The following is a 20,337-nucleotide window of genomic DNA, read 5'->3' on the forward strand; positions in this document are numbered from 1 at the left end:
GGTGCGGGAAAGGAATCGAGCAGGTTTTTAAGAAGATACTAGTTCATATTAGAGCTTATCAAGCCTGCCCTTAAAGTAGAAAGTAAAATCTTGACCAGCAATGGTGGCCGGTGGAATTGGGTACACGAATGACACTGCCGTTTGGATTAGAAGGGTATGGATATGAGAGTTTGGGCATTTGAGTTATTCGTCCAACATACAAGACTTTCTGCTTTGGCACTGGGAGTTTTTGAAGGCTGCATGTGTCCTTTTTGTGCCATGGCTAAGGTCATGGCCAACACTGGGAGAAAAGTATTACTGTATACATTCTTACTGCAATCCACCCCTGATGAAATTGGGCCTCCATGAAAGACAGTCCCGCCATTGGGTATGCTTTCATGATGCACTGTCAGTTGTACCCTCTACCACATTGCGAAGATGTTTCTGTCCACCAACATTCCAAGGCCTGCGCTGCCAATAAATGTACTCCTATGGCTTTTAAATACATTTGCTTTAGTGCACCCCCCCCCAACAAGAATCATTGATATACTAATGGCACTGGTTCTGATGCCTCTTTGTTTCCCGAATTCCCAACCCATTTCCCTTTTTGTTTCCCTGTTTGTTTTCTCAGCTTTGGGGTTGGCAGGAGAGAAGGGCAGTTCAGTGGCCATCTTGCTGCATTAGTTTGTTGAGGTGTTCTGTGCTTCAATACATGGTTTAAGCTGATTTCACCTTACAGTGGTCAACAGTGCCACCCTACTGGGTGGGTCTGGAATGTGTCACTGGAACGGGAGTTGGATACCTTGGTTTCTTTGTGCCACTTCAATGCATGATTCAGGTGGATTCCAACAAGTGGGGTCAGCGATACCGTCCTCCTGGGCGGGTCTGGAACCTGTCAATGGTATGGTCGTTGGATACCAGATTTCCTTTGTTTGATGTCACACTGGCTGTTGGCCCGTTCCAACGCTTGTTGAAAGTTTAGTCTGAATTAATGAAGTGGCAATATTGTTAGCTGGCCATTCTCATTTTGCCACTTCTCATGTGTCTTTATTAATTAGCGTTAAGGTTATTGGGCTAGATTCCAGCTTTAAGGTCACAATCTGTTATCAGCCACTAGGGCATGTATGAAGTAATTAGCTGTTAGTGCTTTGCTAGCTCTTTTTACTCTTTGCCCAGGTTACATAAGCAAAAAGAAAAGAAACAGTGTTCCAACAAGGGGCGCTCACGAACTGTTAATATATAGAATTATCTAATTGAAGACTCTCTATTGTGGTGACCCAAGAAAATACATAAAGTATTACCTTTAATTGATCCTTTAAAATTTTATGGCCAGCGAAATATAAAGTGCAAAAAATGTGTTGAAGTGATACAAATGTGAGACAATACTAAGAAAAAAATGTAAATATTGCATCCACTCTCAAATGTTTATATGTATTTATTTATATTTAGTATAAATACAGCCTTTCAGTTTAATGCTATTCACGACAGGATGCTATTGTTTATGTCATAAAGATGTCATCACTCCTATATATTTGGGGTAATGATTCAATATATTGTATTTATCTGGAGTTGTGGTATCTGTACATTGGTGTATTTTTTAGTTTTGCCTAAGGTGCGAAAACCCCAGTCTGCATATACTATAACATATACCATATAATTCTGTTATAAATACGGGGTTGATTCATAATGAAGAATATATGCATACGTTACACCATGGGATATCCATATGTCAGACCTGAGTGGCAATTATGATAAGATACATTAAGAAACATTTGGATGGGATATACAATATCATGAGAAATATATATATGTCAAGTTTAAAGCACATGTGGAACAGGATACATCAAGAGTGCACTGACGAGAGATACCATGAGAAATAAACACTACGAGGTAAATTTACTAAGATTCGAGTTTGGTGAGATTGCAATCTCGGGTGAGTTTAGGCATTTTTTTCATCTCGCATATTTACTAAAGATAAACTCGGGTGAGTTTGGGAGAGATTTTTCTCTTTTCACTGTAAAACCCGGGTGAAATTGCAAACTCAAATAAACTCACCATCGGCCAAACTCTGAAGTACTTTTCATGAAAAAGATACAACTCTGGAAGTTACTAAAAAACGAGATTACAATCTCGGGTGTGTCAGAGTCTGTGTTTGTTGTGGATCCGGGGTGGAAACAGGAGCAGACACCGTAACAGGTTTAAGCTGAAAGGTGGGTTGTTTAATGTGAATGTTCGTATGTAGTGAATGGGAGTAAATGAACGTCCAGATCAGTGACAGAGATGAATCCAGATAGACTGTGAGAGTAAAGTGGAAATTCTGGTTTGCTGAATAGTGGCTGAAGGGGATATCCGGTAATGCTGTGATGATGGTTGCGCAGAAATGGGTTAACTGAGGAGACAGGTTCAGACAGGAATGGGTCTGGTGGAATGTGCAGGGCTGATCTCAGCGGAGAGCAAGGCAAGGCAGAGCAATGCAGGCTATGCAGGAGCTAGGGCAAGCACCAGAGCACAAGTTTAGGTTTCAGGAGCTCAGAGAACTCTCTCACAGCTACGCTGTGAACACGTTGCACTGGCAACTACAGGGAGCTCCAAACACACTTAAGTACCCATTAGCGGAACGTGATAGGCCAGAGAGAGCAGACAATTGGCCTGCTATGTCACATGGCCAAAGACAACATGGTGATCCCAGACAGCCGTGACGCAGAGATGCCACTAGACTTACCCTTGCCAGGATGGCCCCATGCTGGCAGACCTCTGCATACAGCCAATGCCAGTCTACACACGCCAGCTCCCCCGACAGAAGGACCGCGCCACAGCGCCCTCTCTCCGGTAAGGACCGCAAACCTCCGCCTCCGTTTGTGTAGCCACCCCCCCTGCCTGCCTCCAAAATGGGGCGAGCTGTCAATCAAAATAGACAGCCGCCCCCTTTAGGTGTGAGACCCGTAGCGAAGGAGCGCCCGCCGCTGGCCGGGTCTCGCGCATGTGCATGCCGGAGCCGGCTCTGGCATGTACTTGTGCAGTGAGGAACCATCGACCCGCTGTGCTGTGCGCTCGCGAGTGGGTCTGAATCAGGCCCAGAGTTTGCAGAGGATTAGAAGGAATTTTTATTTTCTAAAAATGCTAATAGCAAGTGGGACACATTTAGTGTAAAGTGTTGTATAGGTAACGATTCATTGGAGAATCCATGTTGTTTTCTGGAAGTAATGGTTATGCTCAGTCTTCCTGCCTTCATTTGGTGGATATTTAGCAGTGGCTCCCAAACTTTGTCAGGCCACAGCCCCCTTGGTTCCTTTTACTCATTCCCAGCATCACCTCTATGTAAGGCCAGTGCCCCAAGAGGATAGTACCTTCCATTTTGGGAACCAATGGGCAAAGCGGTAGAACAAGGGTGTGCAACCTTTTGCTATCAGCCTACTGGCCAAAATCTAATAAAGGTCAGTGTGGCAGTTTTCCACCTACATACATATGTATATGTACGGGGCGGGACTTGCCATCTGGTGAATGTCAGAAGAGCCCATGGTCAGATGGGCCTGTCCAGCTGTAAGAATGTCTGGCCAAGCAGGACCACCTCCCAAGTACCTCATGACTCACGGAACACCACATGTGATATGGCCACGCCCGATTTAGAAGTGACCACACCCCTTTTTACCTTCAGGTGTACACTATAGAAGTTGCCAGGGGCCAAATTAAAGCCCCACTCAGTATATATAGCTCCGAAAATGCTCGGCACTTGGACCCGTATAATAAACATTTTGCCCCGTGCCCTCCACAATACATGTAAACTTCTTCACTGATGAAAGTTGATAAAACTGAAGCAATGAACACATAAGGTTTCTGGACCTATTATTAAGTATACTCAGAGTGCCCCTGCCACCATTCTCTAGCCATGTGTTTTGGACACAAAAAATAATTAAATTACTGTAACTGTATCACAAGACGCCACACTTAAGATATATAAATCACTTAGTAGTGTTGCCACGTTACTGAACACAAACACTGCCGAGAGTGGGGGAGGTAGTGAGAGCTATAGGATCAAAAAGTTGGTGGCAGCCGGCAAGACCAATACACCAACCTAGCTTATAGGTAAATCGGCCAGTTTAGGCTAATTGGCATTGTTTGCTATCTGTAACTGAACAAATAAACATATTGCTCTTTTAATTGCAAAATATTGAGGCCTAAATTGAAGTCTAGAACTTACATATCGGATCTAGCTGGTAAATCTTCGAAGCCTCTGGCGTGCCACGTAAAGCTATTCCGTGTCCATTGTGTGTGGTTGTGGTTGTTGCTGACCCCCCTGGGTTAGAGACTACCAACATTTTCCAACACTGTAAATATTCAAATTTTTCCGCATCTAGCCAGGAAATTTCACACATTGTACCACGCAAGTGTTGACAGCGCTGTAGCATGTACAGACCACAGGGCAGAGTAATAGGACTTTCATACTTTTATATAAATGTACAATAGATGAGATTTTTCTCCTCTCTGCTGTAGGCAAAACTATTTATACAGTTCGTTCAGACAGAATAATGCAGTATCTGTTGGATGCAGCTGTAGCTGTGCTTTAATAGAATATATCTTATATATAAAATTAATTGGTCTGTTTGCTTGTTTGTTTGTCTGTTTGTTTGACTGTCCGGTTATGCATTCGGACATCCCTGCAGCAACTGGGATGAAACCAACGTGAGGTGGTCCAGTTGGATCCTGGCCAGGTTGAATGGGGTTTAGGATGCCGGTCGGACCACCCGTTGGTGCTGTACGCTGGGCAGAACTTTGACCACGGAGCCTAATCTGAGACTTCCACTGGATGGATTTGGATGAAAACTTCACAGAGGGCCTAATGGAGTGGTTGGGGTCCCGGTCGGACGTCATGGTGGAGTGCGCCAGGCAGAACTTTGACCCAGGGAACCTGTTGGATGACATCACATAATAATGAGTGACACCCATTTGCCCAGATATATATATATATATATATATATTATACAGTGGCGGAACTAGAGACTGGTGTGCCCAGGTGTAAGAATATGCTTTGGGCCCCCCTATGCAGTGCTCAACGTAGTGGTACCCCTATGCAGTGCCCCCAGTAGTGCCCCTTACATAGTGCCCCCAGTAGTAGTTCCCCCTATGCAGGGCCGCCATCAGGGGGGGACTGTTTGGACTCCAGTCCCGAGCCCGGAGAGAGAGGGGGCCCCGGTGGCAGCAAGGAGTAATACACTGGTGGCAGGGAAAAGGAGCATAGGCACAGCATGGCAGCTGCACTTGATATATGGAGCTGTCCGTGAGCCAATCACAGCTTGTGGAACGACAGCCAATCAGGAGCGGCCACTCCTGCTTGGCCGCCGTTACGCGAGCTGTGATTGGCTTGTGGTCGGCTCCATACCGCTCCTGATCGGCTTATTTCAAATGCCGCTGCTAAGTTGATGATCTTTATTCCTCCCAGTGCCTGATGCCCGTGTATTCCTCCCCGCTGCCACGAGGGCCCCCTCTCCCTCAGGAAATGCCGCTGGCGCTGGAGCCTGTGATTGTTATGGAGAAACCAGGTAATTGGCACCTGTCCTGTCTACCCTGCTCTAGTCCAGCCAGTATTTCCTGCTACCCCCCAGTCCAGCCAGCCAGCCTTCCCCTATCCGCACCCCCCCCAGTCCAGCCAGCCTTCTAGTGAATGCCAGTCTGCCTTCCCTGCCCTGCCCCTCCCCCAATCCAGCCAGTCTTCTCTGCGTCCCCGTAGTCCAGCCAGCCTTCCCTGCATCCCCTTAGTCCAGCCAGTCTTCCCTGCGTCCACTTAGTCCAGCCAGTCTTCCCTGCGTCCCCTTAGTCCAGCCAGCCTTCCCTGCGTCCCCCTAGTCCAGCCAGTCTGCCTTCCCTGCCCTGCCCCTCCCCCAGTCCAGCCAGTCTTCTCTGTGTCCCCTTAGTCCAGCCAGCCTTCCCTGCGTCCCCGTAGTCCAGCCAGCCTTCCCTGCATCCAATTAGTCCAGCCAGTCTTCCCTGCGTCCCCTTAGTCCAGCCAGTCTTCCCTGTGTCCCCTTAGTCCAGCCAGTCTTCCCTGCATCCACTTAGTCCAGCCAGTCTTTCCTGCGTCCACTTAGTCCAGCCAGTCTTCCCTGCGTCCCCCTAGTCCAGCCAGTCTGCCTTCCCTGCCCTGCCCCTCCCCCAGTCCAGCCAGTCTTTCCTGCATCCCTCAGTCCAGCCAGCCTGTCTTCCCTGCCCTGCCCGAGTCCAGCCAGCCTTTCTGTGACCCTTCTTAGTCCAACCAGTCTGTCTTCCCTTCCCCAATCAAACCAGCCTTCCCTGCACCCCCTAGTCCAGCCTGTCTGCCCCGCCCTTCCCAGCCCTTTGTCCCCCCTAGTCCAACCAGACTTCCCTCACCGCCCAAACTGTGAGAATTTTTAAATTGGATTACACACCAATTGATGTCCCGCTCCCAAAATAGCTCCACCCACATTATCCACAGCTCCGCTCACCTCTAGGGGGCCCTACCTATTTTTTCAGTACTGGGCCCCAGAATTTCTGATGGCAGCCCTGCCCCTATGTACAGTGCCACCAGTAGTAGTCCCGCTATGTACACTGCCCCCAGTAGTAGTCCCCCCTATGTGCAGTGCAGGGGTATTTCTAGAGAGGAGGGGGCCCGTGTGCAGTCTCTGACACGGGCCCCCTCCTCTCCGTCTGGCGGCCAGCAGCGCACTGAGCTGTGCACGGCCAGCGGCGGAGTTATAGACTCTGGGCATTAGGGTGTGCCCAGAATCTATAGAGTATGCGCAGGTCACCGGGAAAATAGCGGCGGTCATTTTTCCTGTACTGCGCATGCGCAAACGACAGGCAAATGGCCGCGGTGGACATTTTCCAGACGTTTTTACAGCGTCGGACCCCTGCGCCGATGTGGGACTCCGGAGAGATAAGTAATACTATAGGTGCAGGGGCGCCGAGAGGGGGGCGAGCGGGTACAGTGGGGGCCCGGGTCCGGTGCCGCCCCTCCCTCACAGCAGCTGAGCTGCAGTGGGAGACTGCTCGTGGCTGCTGAGCAGCAGCCACGAGCAGTCTCCTATGCCTGCGGGGGGGAGCGATCACATTGATCATGCCCCCCCTGGTTTTGTGCCGGGCTGAGGGGGCTTAGAGACCCCTCTTCCCAGCGCGAAGCAGCGCTGCAAAATGTTTTTTTTTACTTTTTTAGGGAAGGGGGCGTAGCCACGTCTGGCAGAGTGTGCGAGTGTCTGTCTGACTCTCATTGGCTGCCAAAACAAACACACCGCCGCTGGGTAGTACGAAGGTACTACCCGGGGCTGGCGGAGGGTGCACCGGCGCTGTTGGATGCAGCGTGCACCGGTGCAAGCCACCGGTTACACCGCCGCTAGTTCTGCCACTCATATATATATATATATATATATATGTGTGTATAATAAAAGTGAGCAGCCTTTTCCCTTCAGTCCCAGTCTAGTGTTTTCTTTTACCTGAAAGGGGATAAGTCACCACACCTACTGTACTGCTCACCAGGTACAGTCATCTCAGACATCAAGCTAGTGCGTAGCAGTCTGTGGATACTGATTTCCTCATAGCTCTGTCACCATGAATCTGGACAAAAGTGAGTACATCTAATAACTATCACAAAAGGGTTTTCTGAAGGGGGCATGGGGGACAAACTGGGATGGGGGGAGCCTGGGGAAAACTAAATGCTGCCTATGAATCATTTATAGTATTGTGAGTATTATATCTTGTGCTGTATCCAACCCCAAACGTCCTTTCCATACCCTCCAGCTGCCCCCCTTTCCCCTAATATCATATACTTTGTCATAAGTTGTTCCCTTAATTTACCATTGCAGTTAACTGTGTTGAATTAATTAATTGATGTTTTAAAAACTCCCTTCTCATGAATTCATTCTGCCCAGGCAACTGCAACAGTAAATCCAGTGGGATGTCTGGGAGCATTTAGAAAGAGGTAGAAGGGGTAATGCTGGAGGGTCTGCAGTCACTGGTTTTAAGAGGGTACGGTAGATGCTATCCCTGGCCCCCAGAAGGTGGCAGAGGGGTCCGCAGAGGTATCTAGTTGTATTCTATGATCTCTTCTCGTGTGTTTTATCTTGGTAACCTCTGTTATTCCGTTTGTGATTTTATTATATGCACTTTGCTGTTTTAAGTAAAAAAAATGTTAAATAAATAAAAAATCTGGATAAGAAACTATTTCACAATCAAGAATTTCAATGCTGTAAGTTATTCCAAGTGACGGTGTAGTGACCGATCTTTCCTCCCTGTCACAGTGTTACAATAATTATACACTGTACTTGTGATAAATGACTACTGTTACAATCAGACAGTTCTTTTGAACATATGAATGCAATTGACCAGTACAACGGTCAATCACCTAGCAATGTCTATGAAAAAACAAATAACATACTTATGAAGGTATACACTGGCAGATATATCGGCCAATAAATTGTGCGCCAGTCGGCCAGTGTGTACCAGCGATATGTCTGTGAACGCCACACTTTTCACAGACATATCACGTTGACTGTGCTGCACAGCCGCTGGCAGATATATCTGCTAATCGTACTGTGTGTATGGGCGGTCTGCCGACTGCCCGAACACTTACAATGGCAGCCACGGTGAGGGAGTATCGGGGCGACCCCTGGCCAGCGGGACCTGCAGAGAGATAGAAGATGATGGTTGTTCAGTGTGCATGAACAACCATCATCTGTAGATATATATGCTAGGTGTGTACCCAACTTTACTTTTAAGGCTGGCACGGCCTGAGTGTTCGCATGGCGTAAGATCTAATCAGAGGCAAAGATAGCAAAAAAAGCAAATAATAAAAGTCGAGAGAGAGAGAGAGAATATATATATACATATACAGTACACACACACACATATCTGTTAAAACTATTATCTCTGATACAGTTTAACAAGATAAACCAAACAAATATTGGACATCACATACGATAAAAGGATACATCTATAAAACCACATTACAGCACAGGGTTTTCACCATTTAGGTTTAAATATTTTTTTATTATTATTATTATTATTATTAGTATTAGTATTAGTAGTAGTAGTAGTAGTAATAATAATAATAATAATAATAATAATATTGAAAACAGTTGAGAAAAAACCTTTCCCAAGTGAATCCACAGGAGAAGGGGTTTTTCTCAACTTAATAGACCCTTCAATCCTGGCATTACATACAGAATGCTGATTTGTCTTGTTGAGTAACACAGCATAATACTGCTTTAACCAGGAGTACTCCCAATCAACCTGATACTATCATTCACATTAATGTATAACAATTTTAAACAATCCCCACGCTGTATTGTGGCTGATTATGTGACTTTACATTGGTACATAAGTGGCACAGCTGAATGATTTTTAGATTAGAGGGCAAATGTTCCGCTTTATTCTGTACAATATGAATTTTCACGTCATACACTTTTCAGTTTATGCTCAAATAGTTAACAGGAGTTGAGGAGTTATCATTTCAAATTCCGGAGTAATTTAACAAGTGTTTGCCCATTTTCCTTTATGAAGCAATAACATGAGACGTCATGAAACCAGATACATATTCAGCCCCTGTTCAGCCAGCACCTGCAGCCACTCTGAAAATATACTGGTAGGTTAATTGGCTCCCAACACAAATTAACCCTAGTGTGTCTGTGTGCGCATGTGATAGGGAACATGGGCCCTCATTCAGAGCCGTACGCTCTGAGCAGAGCGCACGCTCTGAATGAGGGCCGGGCTCCATTTTCATGGAGTGTCCTCCTGGACGCTCGTATAGCTGTGGGTCACCACCCACAGGCTATACGAGCGTGCTTTGTGATGGCCGCGATGGTCGAGACCATCGCGACCATCGAAATTGCGAGCCGGAGCCTGCGGTTGAGGTTTTCAACCGCAAGCTCCGGAGTGATTTTGGCTCTATCAGAGCCAAAATCACTCCCACTGACATCACTAGTGATGTCAGTGGGCCGGCTTCTGACGGGAGGCGTTCCCGTGGGAACGCCCCCGTCAGGGAGGCACACTCCCGGCACGCCCACCAAAGGGGGCGTGCTGTCAATCAACATTGACAGCACGCCCCCTTTGATCGGACACAACGAGCGAAGGACTTTCCTTCGCTCGTCGCGTCTGGCGCATGCGCACGACGGAGCTCCCTCCGTCGTGCGCATGCTCAGTGCATAACACCGACCCACTTGCGAGCGGACAGCCGCTCGCGAGTGGGTCTGAATCAGGCCCATAGATTGTAAGCTCCACTGGGACAGGGGCTGATGTGAATGGGCAAATACTCTCTGTAAAGCGCTGCGGAATATGTGTGCGCTATATAAATAACTGGTAATAAATAAATAAATAGATATCATATAAGCATGCAGCAGCAGCAGGATGTCAGACGGATTAGACCAATGGTTTTTCCAGGTCTTTAAAACTTGATGTTTGCTCTGTGTTTTGCCAGTGTTGAAAGAATACCCGGTGGGATAGACGTGTCAATATTAATGCAATAGGTCAAGGATTATTGTTTTACGGCCATTGCATCACGGCAATTAATTCCTGTATATGTCTTTGGATCACCATCCTGCCTTTTACTAGCAACCCTTATATTGCACAAATAATAGGTTGTTCAAACTAGGGAAGTGCGCTGGACCATTTTTGCTGGGATTCGTCATCCGGTGCTTGTACAGTGCACAATGGGATACAGCACAAAAAAAATGTTGTTTTTTTTTTACTTTTATTATTTTTTTTTTTACTTTTTTTCAAAATATTATTTTACTTTTTTTTACAATAGAGCAGATGGGCATGAGTACAGTGCAGCATACCTTGTACACACAGTTACTTGTGAGTCTGGACACAACCACTTTAATCAGCAGAGTAGCGCAGCATACATCAGTGTGCAGTGTGTCCCCTTACACATACACAGTCACTTAACACTGCAGCAAAGCCACTTGTGGGTCTGGAGTCGGACACAGGCTACTACAGCCATGCAGCGTGCAGTGTGCCCCCACAGTCACTTAACAGCACAGCCACACTGGATCAGTGTGTCCCCACAATCACTTAACAGCACAGCCACTCTGGATCAGTGTGCCCCTACAGTCAATTAACAGCACATCCACTCTGAATCAGTGTGCCCCCACAGTACAGTCACTTAACAGCACAGCCACTCTGGATCAGTGTTCCCCCACAATCACTTAACAGCACAGCCACTCTGGATCAGTATGTCCCCACAGTCACTTAACAGCACAGCCACTCTGGATCAGTGTGCCCCCACAGTCACTTAACAGCACAGTCACTCTGGATCAGTGTGCCCCCACAGTCACTTAACAGCACAGCCACTCTGGATCAGTGTGCCCCCACAGTCACTTAACAACACAGCCACTCTGGATCAGTGTGCCCCCACAGTCACTTAACAGCAAAACCACTCTGGATCAGTGTGTCTCCACAGTCACTTAACAGCACAGCCACTCTGGATCAGTGTGCCCCACAGTCACTTAACAGCACAGCCACTCTGGATCTGGACACAGCCACTTTTAAGTAGAGAGCCTTTGCGGAACTGTGCGCAGCATGCGAGTGAACAGTGAAATGGTGCCAAGTCCAGGTCACAACAACTTAAATAGAACCAAGTCTCTCAAGAATCTGACGTCGGGAGGATGACGTTCGGCCTCGAAGTGGGATCCGAGTCAGACGGGAACATCCAGTGTTCGGAGCAGTTTGGATTCCGTAAACAAGTCAATGCAAATCACATTACAATAATAAATAGCAATATCAGGGCGCTGGATAAAACACACACAAAAGGGATACAGTTATTGTGTTGGCAATTACAATGTCGACACGACAATGTGGACAGTTATGATGTCGTCATTGGAACATGTGAACATCTTAAGAATGTTGACATGTTCACAATATCAACAATTCTGAAATGTCAACATTTTACGGGGTGGTTACAGCTTGGATGCAGCAATAGGTTAGGGTTAGGCACAAGGGGAGGGTTTGGGTTACACTACAAGAAAGGGTAGGTGAGGGTTAGGCACTGGGGGCAGGTTAAGCTGCAGGAGGAGTAGGTTTGGATTAGGCAAAGGGTTAGGGTTAGGCACTGGGGTAGGGTTAGGCACAGGGGGAGGGTTAGGGTTAGGCACAGGGTTAGGGTTAGGCAGGGGGGTAGGATTAGGCTGCGGGAGCAGTAGGTTAGGATTAGGTACTGGGGGAGGGTTAAGCACAGGAGTAGGGTTAGGCACAGGGGGAGGTTTAGGCACAGGGGGAGGGTTAGGGTTAGGCACAGGAGTAGGGTTAGGCTTAGGCACTGGTGTAGAGTTAGGCTGCGGGAGCAGTAGGTTAGGATTAGGTACTGGGGGAGGGTTAGGCACAGGAGTAGGGTTAGGCACAGGGGGAGGGTTAGGCTCAGGAGGAGGGTTAGGCTCAGGAGGAGGGTTAGGGTTAGGCACAGGGGGAGGGTTAGGGTTAGGCACTTGGGGAGGGTTAGGGTTAGGCACAGGGTCAGGGTAAGGTACAGGGTTAGGGTTAGGCACAGAATGAGGGTTAGGGTTAGGCACAGGAGGAGGGTTAGGGGTAGGCACTGGGGTTGGGTTAGGCTGCGGGAAGAGTAGGTTAGGATTAGGCACTGTGGGTGGGTTAGGGTTAGGCTGCGGGAGGAGTAGGATAGGGTTAGGCACAGTGGGAGGATTAGGTACTAGGGGAGGGTTAGGCTGCAGGAGGAGTAGATTAGGATTAGGCACAGGGGGAGATTCAATTAGCCGAGAGGTTCTGATGGGCAGGAGAATTTTGCTTGCAACCCTTAGAGGTGCTAATAAATTACCGGTGTTGTGATGTTATTGCATTAGATGTGCCTAATGTTTGTAGACACTCCCTAACTTGTATGTGCAAGCCTGAATCGTCAGTGACAGTCCCTAGGACCATGGGGAATGCTTGGATGTGGGTTTAGTCTAGTCTTGTGTACAGTATGTCTATTGTTTGCAAATGGCTGAATAAAGAACATAGCAGTTGAAACCCATGCATCAGTGTCCATATGAATGCATATACAAGCATGCAAACAAAAAAGGTGTGATGATCTCATCCCGTAATTACCCGCTATGTGTGCAGCAGAAGGAGCTTTGCTACTTATTGAATCTCCACTAGGGCTTCTCCATCCTGCTGCAGTTTCATTAAAAATGTAAATTAGTATAAAAGAAAAAATAATAGAAAACAAAAACTATTTTAATAACATTAGCAAATGAAAGAATACCACCCTGAGATGATGATGATGATGATAATGATAGCATAGGACAGCCAGTGGTACATGCACTCACTTTCCTTCTTAAAAATGAGATAAGAAGTTTCCACGTTTTCCACATGATAGGAGGAAGCTCTTCTCCCATTGATTAACAGAACCCTATACCCTATAAAGTCAGCATGCTAATGGCCACAATACCAACAGATTGTGTAGGTAAGTATTAGGGTCAGGGGGGGCTTAGGGTTAAGGGTCAAGGTTTGGGTTAGGCTCTAGGGGTAGAGTTAGGCACAGGGGGAGGGTTAGGTACTGGGAGAGGGTTAGGCTGCGGGAGGAGTAGGTTAGGATTAGGCACAGGGGGAGAGATAGGGTTAGGCACTTGAGGTGGGTTAGGCAGCGGGAGGGATAGGTTAGGGTTAGGCACAAAGGGTAGGTTAGGGTTAGGCACTAGGGGAATGGTTAGAGTTACTGTACACACTGGTGGAGATTTAGTGTTAGGTACTAGGGGGAGGGTTAGGCACTAGGGGAGGGTTAGGGTTAGGCTGCGGGAGGGGTAGGTTAGGTTTAGGCACTAGGGAAGGGTTAGGCAAAGGGGGAGGGTTAGGTACTGGGGGAGGGTTAGGCTGCGGGAAAAGTAGGTTAGGATTAGGCACTGGGGGTGGGTTAGGGTTAGGCACTAGGGGGAGGGTTAGAGCTAGACACTGGTGGAGATTTATCATTAGGCCCTAGGGTGAGGCTTAGGCACTAGGCGAGGATTTGGCTATGGGAGGGTTAGGTTAGGCACTAGGGGAGGGTTAGGGTTAAGCAGCCGGAGGGGAGGTTAATGTTAGGCACTGGGGGATGGTTGGGCTGCAGGAGGCAGGGCTGCCATCAGAAATTATGGGGCCTGGGACTGCCAAAATAGGCAGCCCCTCCTCCCCCCACAACCCCAGACACTTACCGTAGTTACCTCACTCTTCTTATTATTTCGTTCTAGCTGCTCCCAATTCCTCACATGCTGCGGCTTCTCTCTTATTTAGTGACGCGGCATGAAGTTATGATGTTCTGTCACACCGGCTAACAAGAAGCACTTTATTGTACAGGACAGGCATGACATAGGTAGGAAGTGGAGCAGGAGGGTGGCCCTGGATGGCTGGGTGAGAGGTGACGCACGAGCAGGGGCGGCACCATGACGTAAGGGGAGGCGGATTTTTTGCGCAAGCCCCTGGGAAGGTAGGTGTGGCCTCACGACAAGGGGAATGGCCTCAAAGGGAATGCTGTATCCACAAGTCACGCCCTTGTGGTAGAGGCAATGGGTGATGCCAGGGAGAGGCAGTTGTGATGACAGGGAATGGGTAATGGGGAGGCAGAGGGTGATTCCAAGGGGGTGACTTTGGGTAATGTAGAGGATGACAGGGAGAGGCAGTAAGTGACAGGGAGAGGGTGATGGGAAGAGGCAGTGGGTAATGGGGAGAGGGTGATGGGAAGAGGCAGTGGGTGATGGGGAGAGGGTGAGGGGAAGAGGCAGTGGGTAATGGGGAGAGGGTGATGGGAAGAGGCAGTGGGTAATGGGGAGAGGGTGATGGGAAGAGGCAGTGGGTGATGGGGAGAGGGTGAGGGGAAGAGGTAGTGGGTGATAGGGAGAAGCAGAAGATGACAGGGAGAGAGTGATGCCTTTTAAAGGGCAAAGGGTGATAGAAGAGAGAGTAATGGGGAGATAGTGATGCAGGAGGGAGGCAGAGGGTGAGGGGAAGAGGTAATGGGTGATAGGGAGAAGAAGAAGAAGGTGACAGCTAGAGGGTGGTGCCTTACAGAGGGCAGAGGGTGATAGAAGAGAGAGAGTAATGAGGAGATAGTGATGCAAGAGGGAGACAGAGCATGACAGGGAGAGGCAGAGGGTGATGTGGTGGATGACAAGGAGAGACAGTGGCTTGCAGGAGAGATAGGTCACTGGTAGAGATAGTGGGAGATGGAGAGGCAGAGATTGATGTGGTGGATGACGGGGAGAGACAGTGGCTGCCAGAGAGATAGGTGACTGGTAGAGATAGTTGGAGATGGAGAGGCAGAGGGTGATGTGGTGGATGACAGGGAGAGGCAGTGGCTGGCAGGAGAGATAAGTGACTGGTAGGGATAGTGGGAAAGGAGAGGTAGTGGGTGACTGGAAGTGTGACTGGAAGAGGCAGTGGGTGATAGGTAGAAGCAGACAGTGATGGGAGAGGGTGCCTTTTAGAAAGCAGAGGGTGACAGGAGAGAGATAGTGATGAAAAGGAGAGGCAGATGGTGACGGGGAGAGGGTGACAGGGAGAGGCAGTGGGTGATGCCAGGGAGACAGTGACAGGGAGAGGCAGTGGGTGACAGGGTGAGGATAATGGGGAGAGGCAGTGGGTGATATATAGGGGGGCACTGTGCTGGATGGAAAAAGTGCAGTGAGATGGTGGTGGAAGAGGGGAATACCAGGCTGGAGAAGGGGTACACTGGGCTGAATGATGGAGGAACACTGTGACCGGACTGGCTTGGAGGGGGCTTTGCCGAGGGGCATTTAGATGTAGGCAGTGGGCTGGTTGGGGAGGGAAGGGGGAAGACACTGGGATGGGGGAATCAGTGAGATGGTGGGGGACACTGGGCTGGATGGGGTAGCACTGGGTAGGATGAGAAGGGGGATCACTGTGATTGGACTGTTTGCATAGTACCTGTACCAAATAGAATTGCCCATGGTACTGTACATGTGCTGGGGTTTTGGAATTGCAGAGAAAAAACAGAGCAATGATCTGCAACAAAATAAATGTTATCTGTGGAACTGCTTTTCTACATCTTTGTAGCTCATTGGACTCTCTCTCTGTAATTCCAAAATCCCGACGCATGTACTATGTACAATTCTAATATATTTGGCTCAGGCACAGCATGTGAATATGAAATAAAAAATACACCTGACCTTACCTATATGGTGGTTTCTTTGCAATGGGGAACCTCTAAAGAAATTGATCCTCCCCGGGCAGACGATGTTTTCACTCGTTATTCACTATTCATGTAGGAAATCTCATTGTCCAGAAGATGCCTGTTTGTGTAGGAATATAATTAATGTCATTATCATACAACAAAGGTTCAACCAGACTCACCACCTGCGTCCCTCCAGTCCCCTGCCCATGTGTCACTCCTGCCTCCTGCTCCATATCCCATCTATGCCCATGTCTTTCCAGCTACATACCCCGTGTTATCTTCAGCCTCCTGCTCCCTGTGTCACCTCCAGATCCCTGCAACATTCCAGCTTCCTGCCCCGTCTCCCCTCCAGATCCCTGCGTCATTCCAGCCTCCTGCCCTGTGTTACCTTCAGATCCCTGTGCCATTCCAGCTTTCTGCCCCATGTTTCCAGCAGCCTCCTACTCCCTGTGTCACCTCCTGTCCCATGTCCCCTCCAGCCTCCTGCACCATATCACTTCCAGCTCCCTGCGTCATCTCCAGCCTCCTGCCCCATATTCCCTCTAGCCTCCTGTATCTCTCTTGCCCCCTGTCCTGTGTCACCTCCAGCTTGATGTGTCATTCAAGCCTACTACTCTGTATCATTCTAGTCTCCTGGTCCCTGTGTCACCTCCTGCCCCATGTCACCTAAGCTTTCTGCCTTATGGCCCTCCGGCCTTCTGCCCCTTGTCTTTCCAGCCTTCCACCCCTTGTCTTTCCAGCCCCCTTGTCTTTCCAGCCTCCTGCTCCCTTTTCTTTACAGCCTCCTGCCCCCTTGTCTTTCCAGTATTCTGCCCCCTTTCCGCCCCTTGTCTTTCCAGCCTCCTGCCCCGTCTTACAAGCCACCTGCCCCCTTTCCACCCCCTTGTCTTTCCAGCCTGTGTCCCCATCTCTTACCGTTTGCATGGTCCTGTTAGCTTGTCTAGGTCTCCCTCACGGCCGGTGGCTCCTTTCTTCGGCAGGGAGCATGACGTGACATCATGAGGTCAGTGTCGCACTCCCAGCAGTCCTGCAGGTAGGGGGAACTGTGTCACGCTGCCGAGCTCTATGGTCTTGCTCAGCAGTGCAGGTGCAGAGACAGTTCATGCATAATGGCACTGTGGGAGGGTTCAGCAACAGGGTGAGGGTTAGGCACTGGGGGATGGTTAGGGTTAGGGTGCGGGAGGTGTAGGTTATGGTTGGGCACTAGGAGAGGGATAGGGTAAGGCTGTGGGAGGGGATGTTAGGGTTAGGCACTAGGAGAGGGTTAGGGTGCGGAAGGGTAGGCTAGAGTAAGGGTTAGGGTTAGAGTCCCGGAAGTCGTCATGCTGTAAACAGGAACCGGGTTGGACGTCTCGTGTTCCCGTTGACACTGCAGGGTTGCATGGGTCGTTCCCATGTTAAACCCTGCAAGCTACCTGAGTTGGATTGCCAGGTCACTCGACCCGGGAATCAAACCCTGTCCCCTTTTACACCTAGCAGTAACCCGGGTTTACCCTGAAATAACCTGGGTTTTAGCTGAGGTTTAAAAGAGGTATCACTGGTTCTGTTTTTGCTCTAATCCTAACTCAGCATCAGTCCCTCTGTATGTTAGTAATCAATAACAAGCATTAAATCTCCATGGAAATGTTTCTGTAAATATGGCCCAGATTTATTAACAAGTGATATTCTTATTATCACTCATCACTAAGCTTAAACGGTGCTCCAACCAATCACCTCCTAACTGTCATTTTCAAACACATGACAGTTAGGAGCTGATTGGTTGGAGCACCATTTAAGATTAGTAATGAGTGATAACAAGAATATCACTCGTTAATAAATCTGAGCCTACATGTGTTAGAAACATAGAAACATAGAATTTGATGGCAGATAAGAACCACTTGGCCCATCTAGTCTGCCCCTTTTCATGTATACTTTAGGCAACTTCAACCCTATTTGCTCCTTACATCTCTCTTAAGGATATTCTTATGCCTATCCGAAGCATGTTGAAATTGTTCCACCGTTTTAGCTTCAACCACCTCTGCTGGGAGGCTATTCCACTTATCCACTACCCTTACTGTGAAGTAATTTTTCCTCAAATTTCCTCTGAGCCTACCTCCCTCCAGTCTCAGTGCATGTCCTCGTGTTCTTGTACATCTCTTCCTTTGAAGAATGCTTCCCTCCTGTCCCTTGTTAAAACCCTTCATGTATGTGAAAGTTTCTATCATGTCCCCCCTTTCCCTTCTCTGTTCCAAACTATACATATTAAGATATTTTAGCCTTTCTGGATAAGTTCTAGGCTGTAGGCCATGCACCATTTTAGTTACCCTTCTTTGTACAGTCTCTAATGTGTCTATATCCTTCTGGAGATAAGGCCTCCAGAACTGAACACAGTATTCTAGATGAGGCCATACCAAGGAACTATACAGTGGCATTATCACTTCTTTTTCCTGCTACTGATTCCTCTCCCTATGCAACCAAGCATCTGACTTGCCTTCCTCATTACTTTGGTACATTGCTTGCCTGCCTTCAAGTCATCTGAAATGGTGACTCCTAAATCCCTTTCCTCCTCTGTATTTTCCATTATAGTGTCCTTGATACTATATTTAGCCTTTAGGTTATTGGGACCCAAGTGCATGATTTTGCATTTTTTGACATTAAACTGTAGTTGCCATGTTCTTGCCCATTCCTGTAGTCTACCCAGACCCTCAGTCATTGGTTTTACCCCTCCTGCTGTGTCTACTCTGTTGCATAGTTTTGTGGCATCTGCAAAAAGGCATACTTTCCCTTTAATATTATTTGCAATATCACCAACATAGATATTAAAAAGCAGTGGCCCAAGTACAGATCCCTGGGGTACTCCACTGGTGAACCTTTCCCTCCCATGAATACTCTCCATTTACTACAGCTCTCTGTTTCCTATCCTGCAACCAAGATCTTATACATTCAACAGTCATAGAATCCAATCCCATGCTTTCCAGTTTATCAGTCTGCGATGTGGGAGCGTGTCAACAGCCATACTAAAGTCTAGATAAGCTACATCTACGCCCCCCCCTTGATCTATTACTTTTGTCACCAAGTCAAAAAAGTCAATAAGATTTGTTTGGCACGATCTCCCCTGAGTAAATCCATGCTGTTTGGGATCCTGTAAATTGTTGGATTTGAGATATTCCACCACTCTTTCTTTTATTAGTGTTTCCATTATTTTTCCCACTACTGATGTAAGGCTTACTGGTCTGAAGCTACTTGTCTTAATGTTAATCAATTAGTTAAGCTTCAGACCTTTGGGTGACTGTTATGGGTAGAGCAATGCAGCGCTATGGTGATGTTAGGTGTAAAGCATTAAGATTTGTTGTACATTTATGGTGCAGCCTTTATAGTCCACAGTTTCCAGGTTGGATGCGTCATGTTTCAACTAATGATGTGCGGTCCAGTTTTTCCTGAAATACGAACACACGAGAACTTAGGGATTCCGAGCCAAATCAAGTCCTAGTTTGGTTCTGCTGTCAGTTCAGAAATCGGATTTAAAAACCGAACTTGGATTTTGGATTGCATGTATATAGGTCCAAATTACAGTACATGATTTATCGATTTTTTATCGATTTGTACCGATTTTTTTTTTTGTATCAATTTTCAACGATTTTTAAGGAATCCAAAACCGAATCCGAACCAAAACACTTGATGGTGGTTTTGACAAAATCAAAACCAAAACACGATGATGAATTAGAGCTGAGACCAAAAAACCGCAGTCCGCGCACATCTCTGCATAATAGTAACAATGTCAATAGTAAGAAGACAAATAAAGATACGGTTCTGTATATATGTACACAGCTATTTTTATATATCATAAAGGCCTGACTTTGACGCCTTTGAGTCAGTTCACCTGCAATTGAGCAATTTACCAAACCGTGTTCTGTGACTCTCGTTACATGTAAATGTCTGCTGGAGGCAAGGGTTGTGAATGGTTTATAGATAAATCATCCTCCAGTGTATCCAGCCACTCCCTCATTGTGCTACTACAAACCTATGACTCTATGGTGATAAAACAGAGATTATATTGTTTTATGTATGCTGCCATCAGTGCTTATCTATTGAGCAGTTTACTGTATATACAGTACGTTGTTATATACACTGGAAAGAAAAGTATTCCTAAGTGGGGCACTCATCAACCTCAATATAAGTAATGTAAATATAATATTACAGCAAGTTAGAAATGTGATATAATGTTAAAATATAACTTTTAATGACATCGTAAAATAGCGCCAGCGAAATATAAAAATTAA

The 20,337-nt window shown here is 47.5% G+C and overlaps 1 protein-coding gene across 1 annotated transcript in view; it reads left to right on the forward strand.

The window, feature by feature from the left end:
• The first annotated feature begins 7,476 nt into the window (after positions 1-7,476).
• Positions 7,477-20,337, forward strand: part of LOC148543431 (histo-blood group ABO system transferase-like) — an 82,530-nt gene continuing 69,669 nt past the window's right edge. Inside the window, exon 1 of the mRNA XM_088455380.1 lies at positions 7,477-7,552. Coding sequence (XP_088311506.1) covers positions 7,537-7,552 — 16 coding nt within the window. The 5' untranslated portion in view covers positions 7,477-7,536. The remainder of the gene's footprint in view (positions 7,553-20,337) is intronic.

The sequence above is a fragment of the Taudactylus pleione genome, unplaced genomic scaffold (assembly GCF_031769625.1).
Source record: "Taudactylus pleione unplaced genomic scaffold, aTauple2 ptg000003l, whole genome shotgun sequence".
Classification (NCBI taxonomy): Eukaryota; Metazoa; Chordata; class Amphibia; order Anura; family Myobatrachidae; genus Taudactylus; species Taudactylus pleione.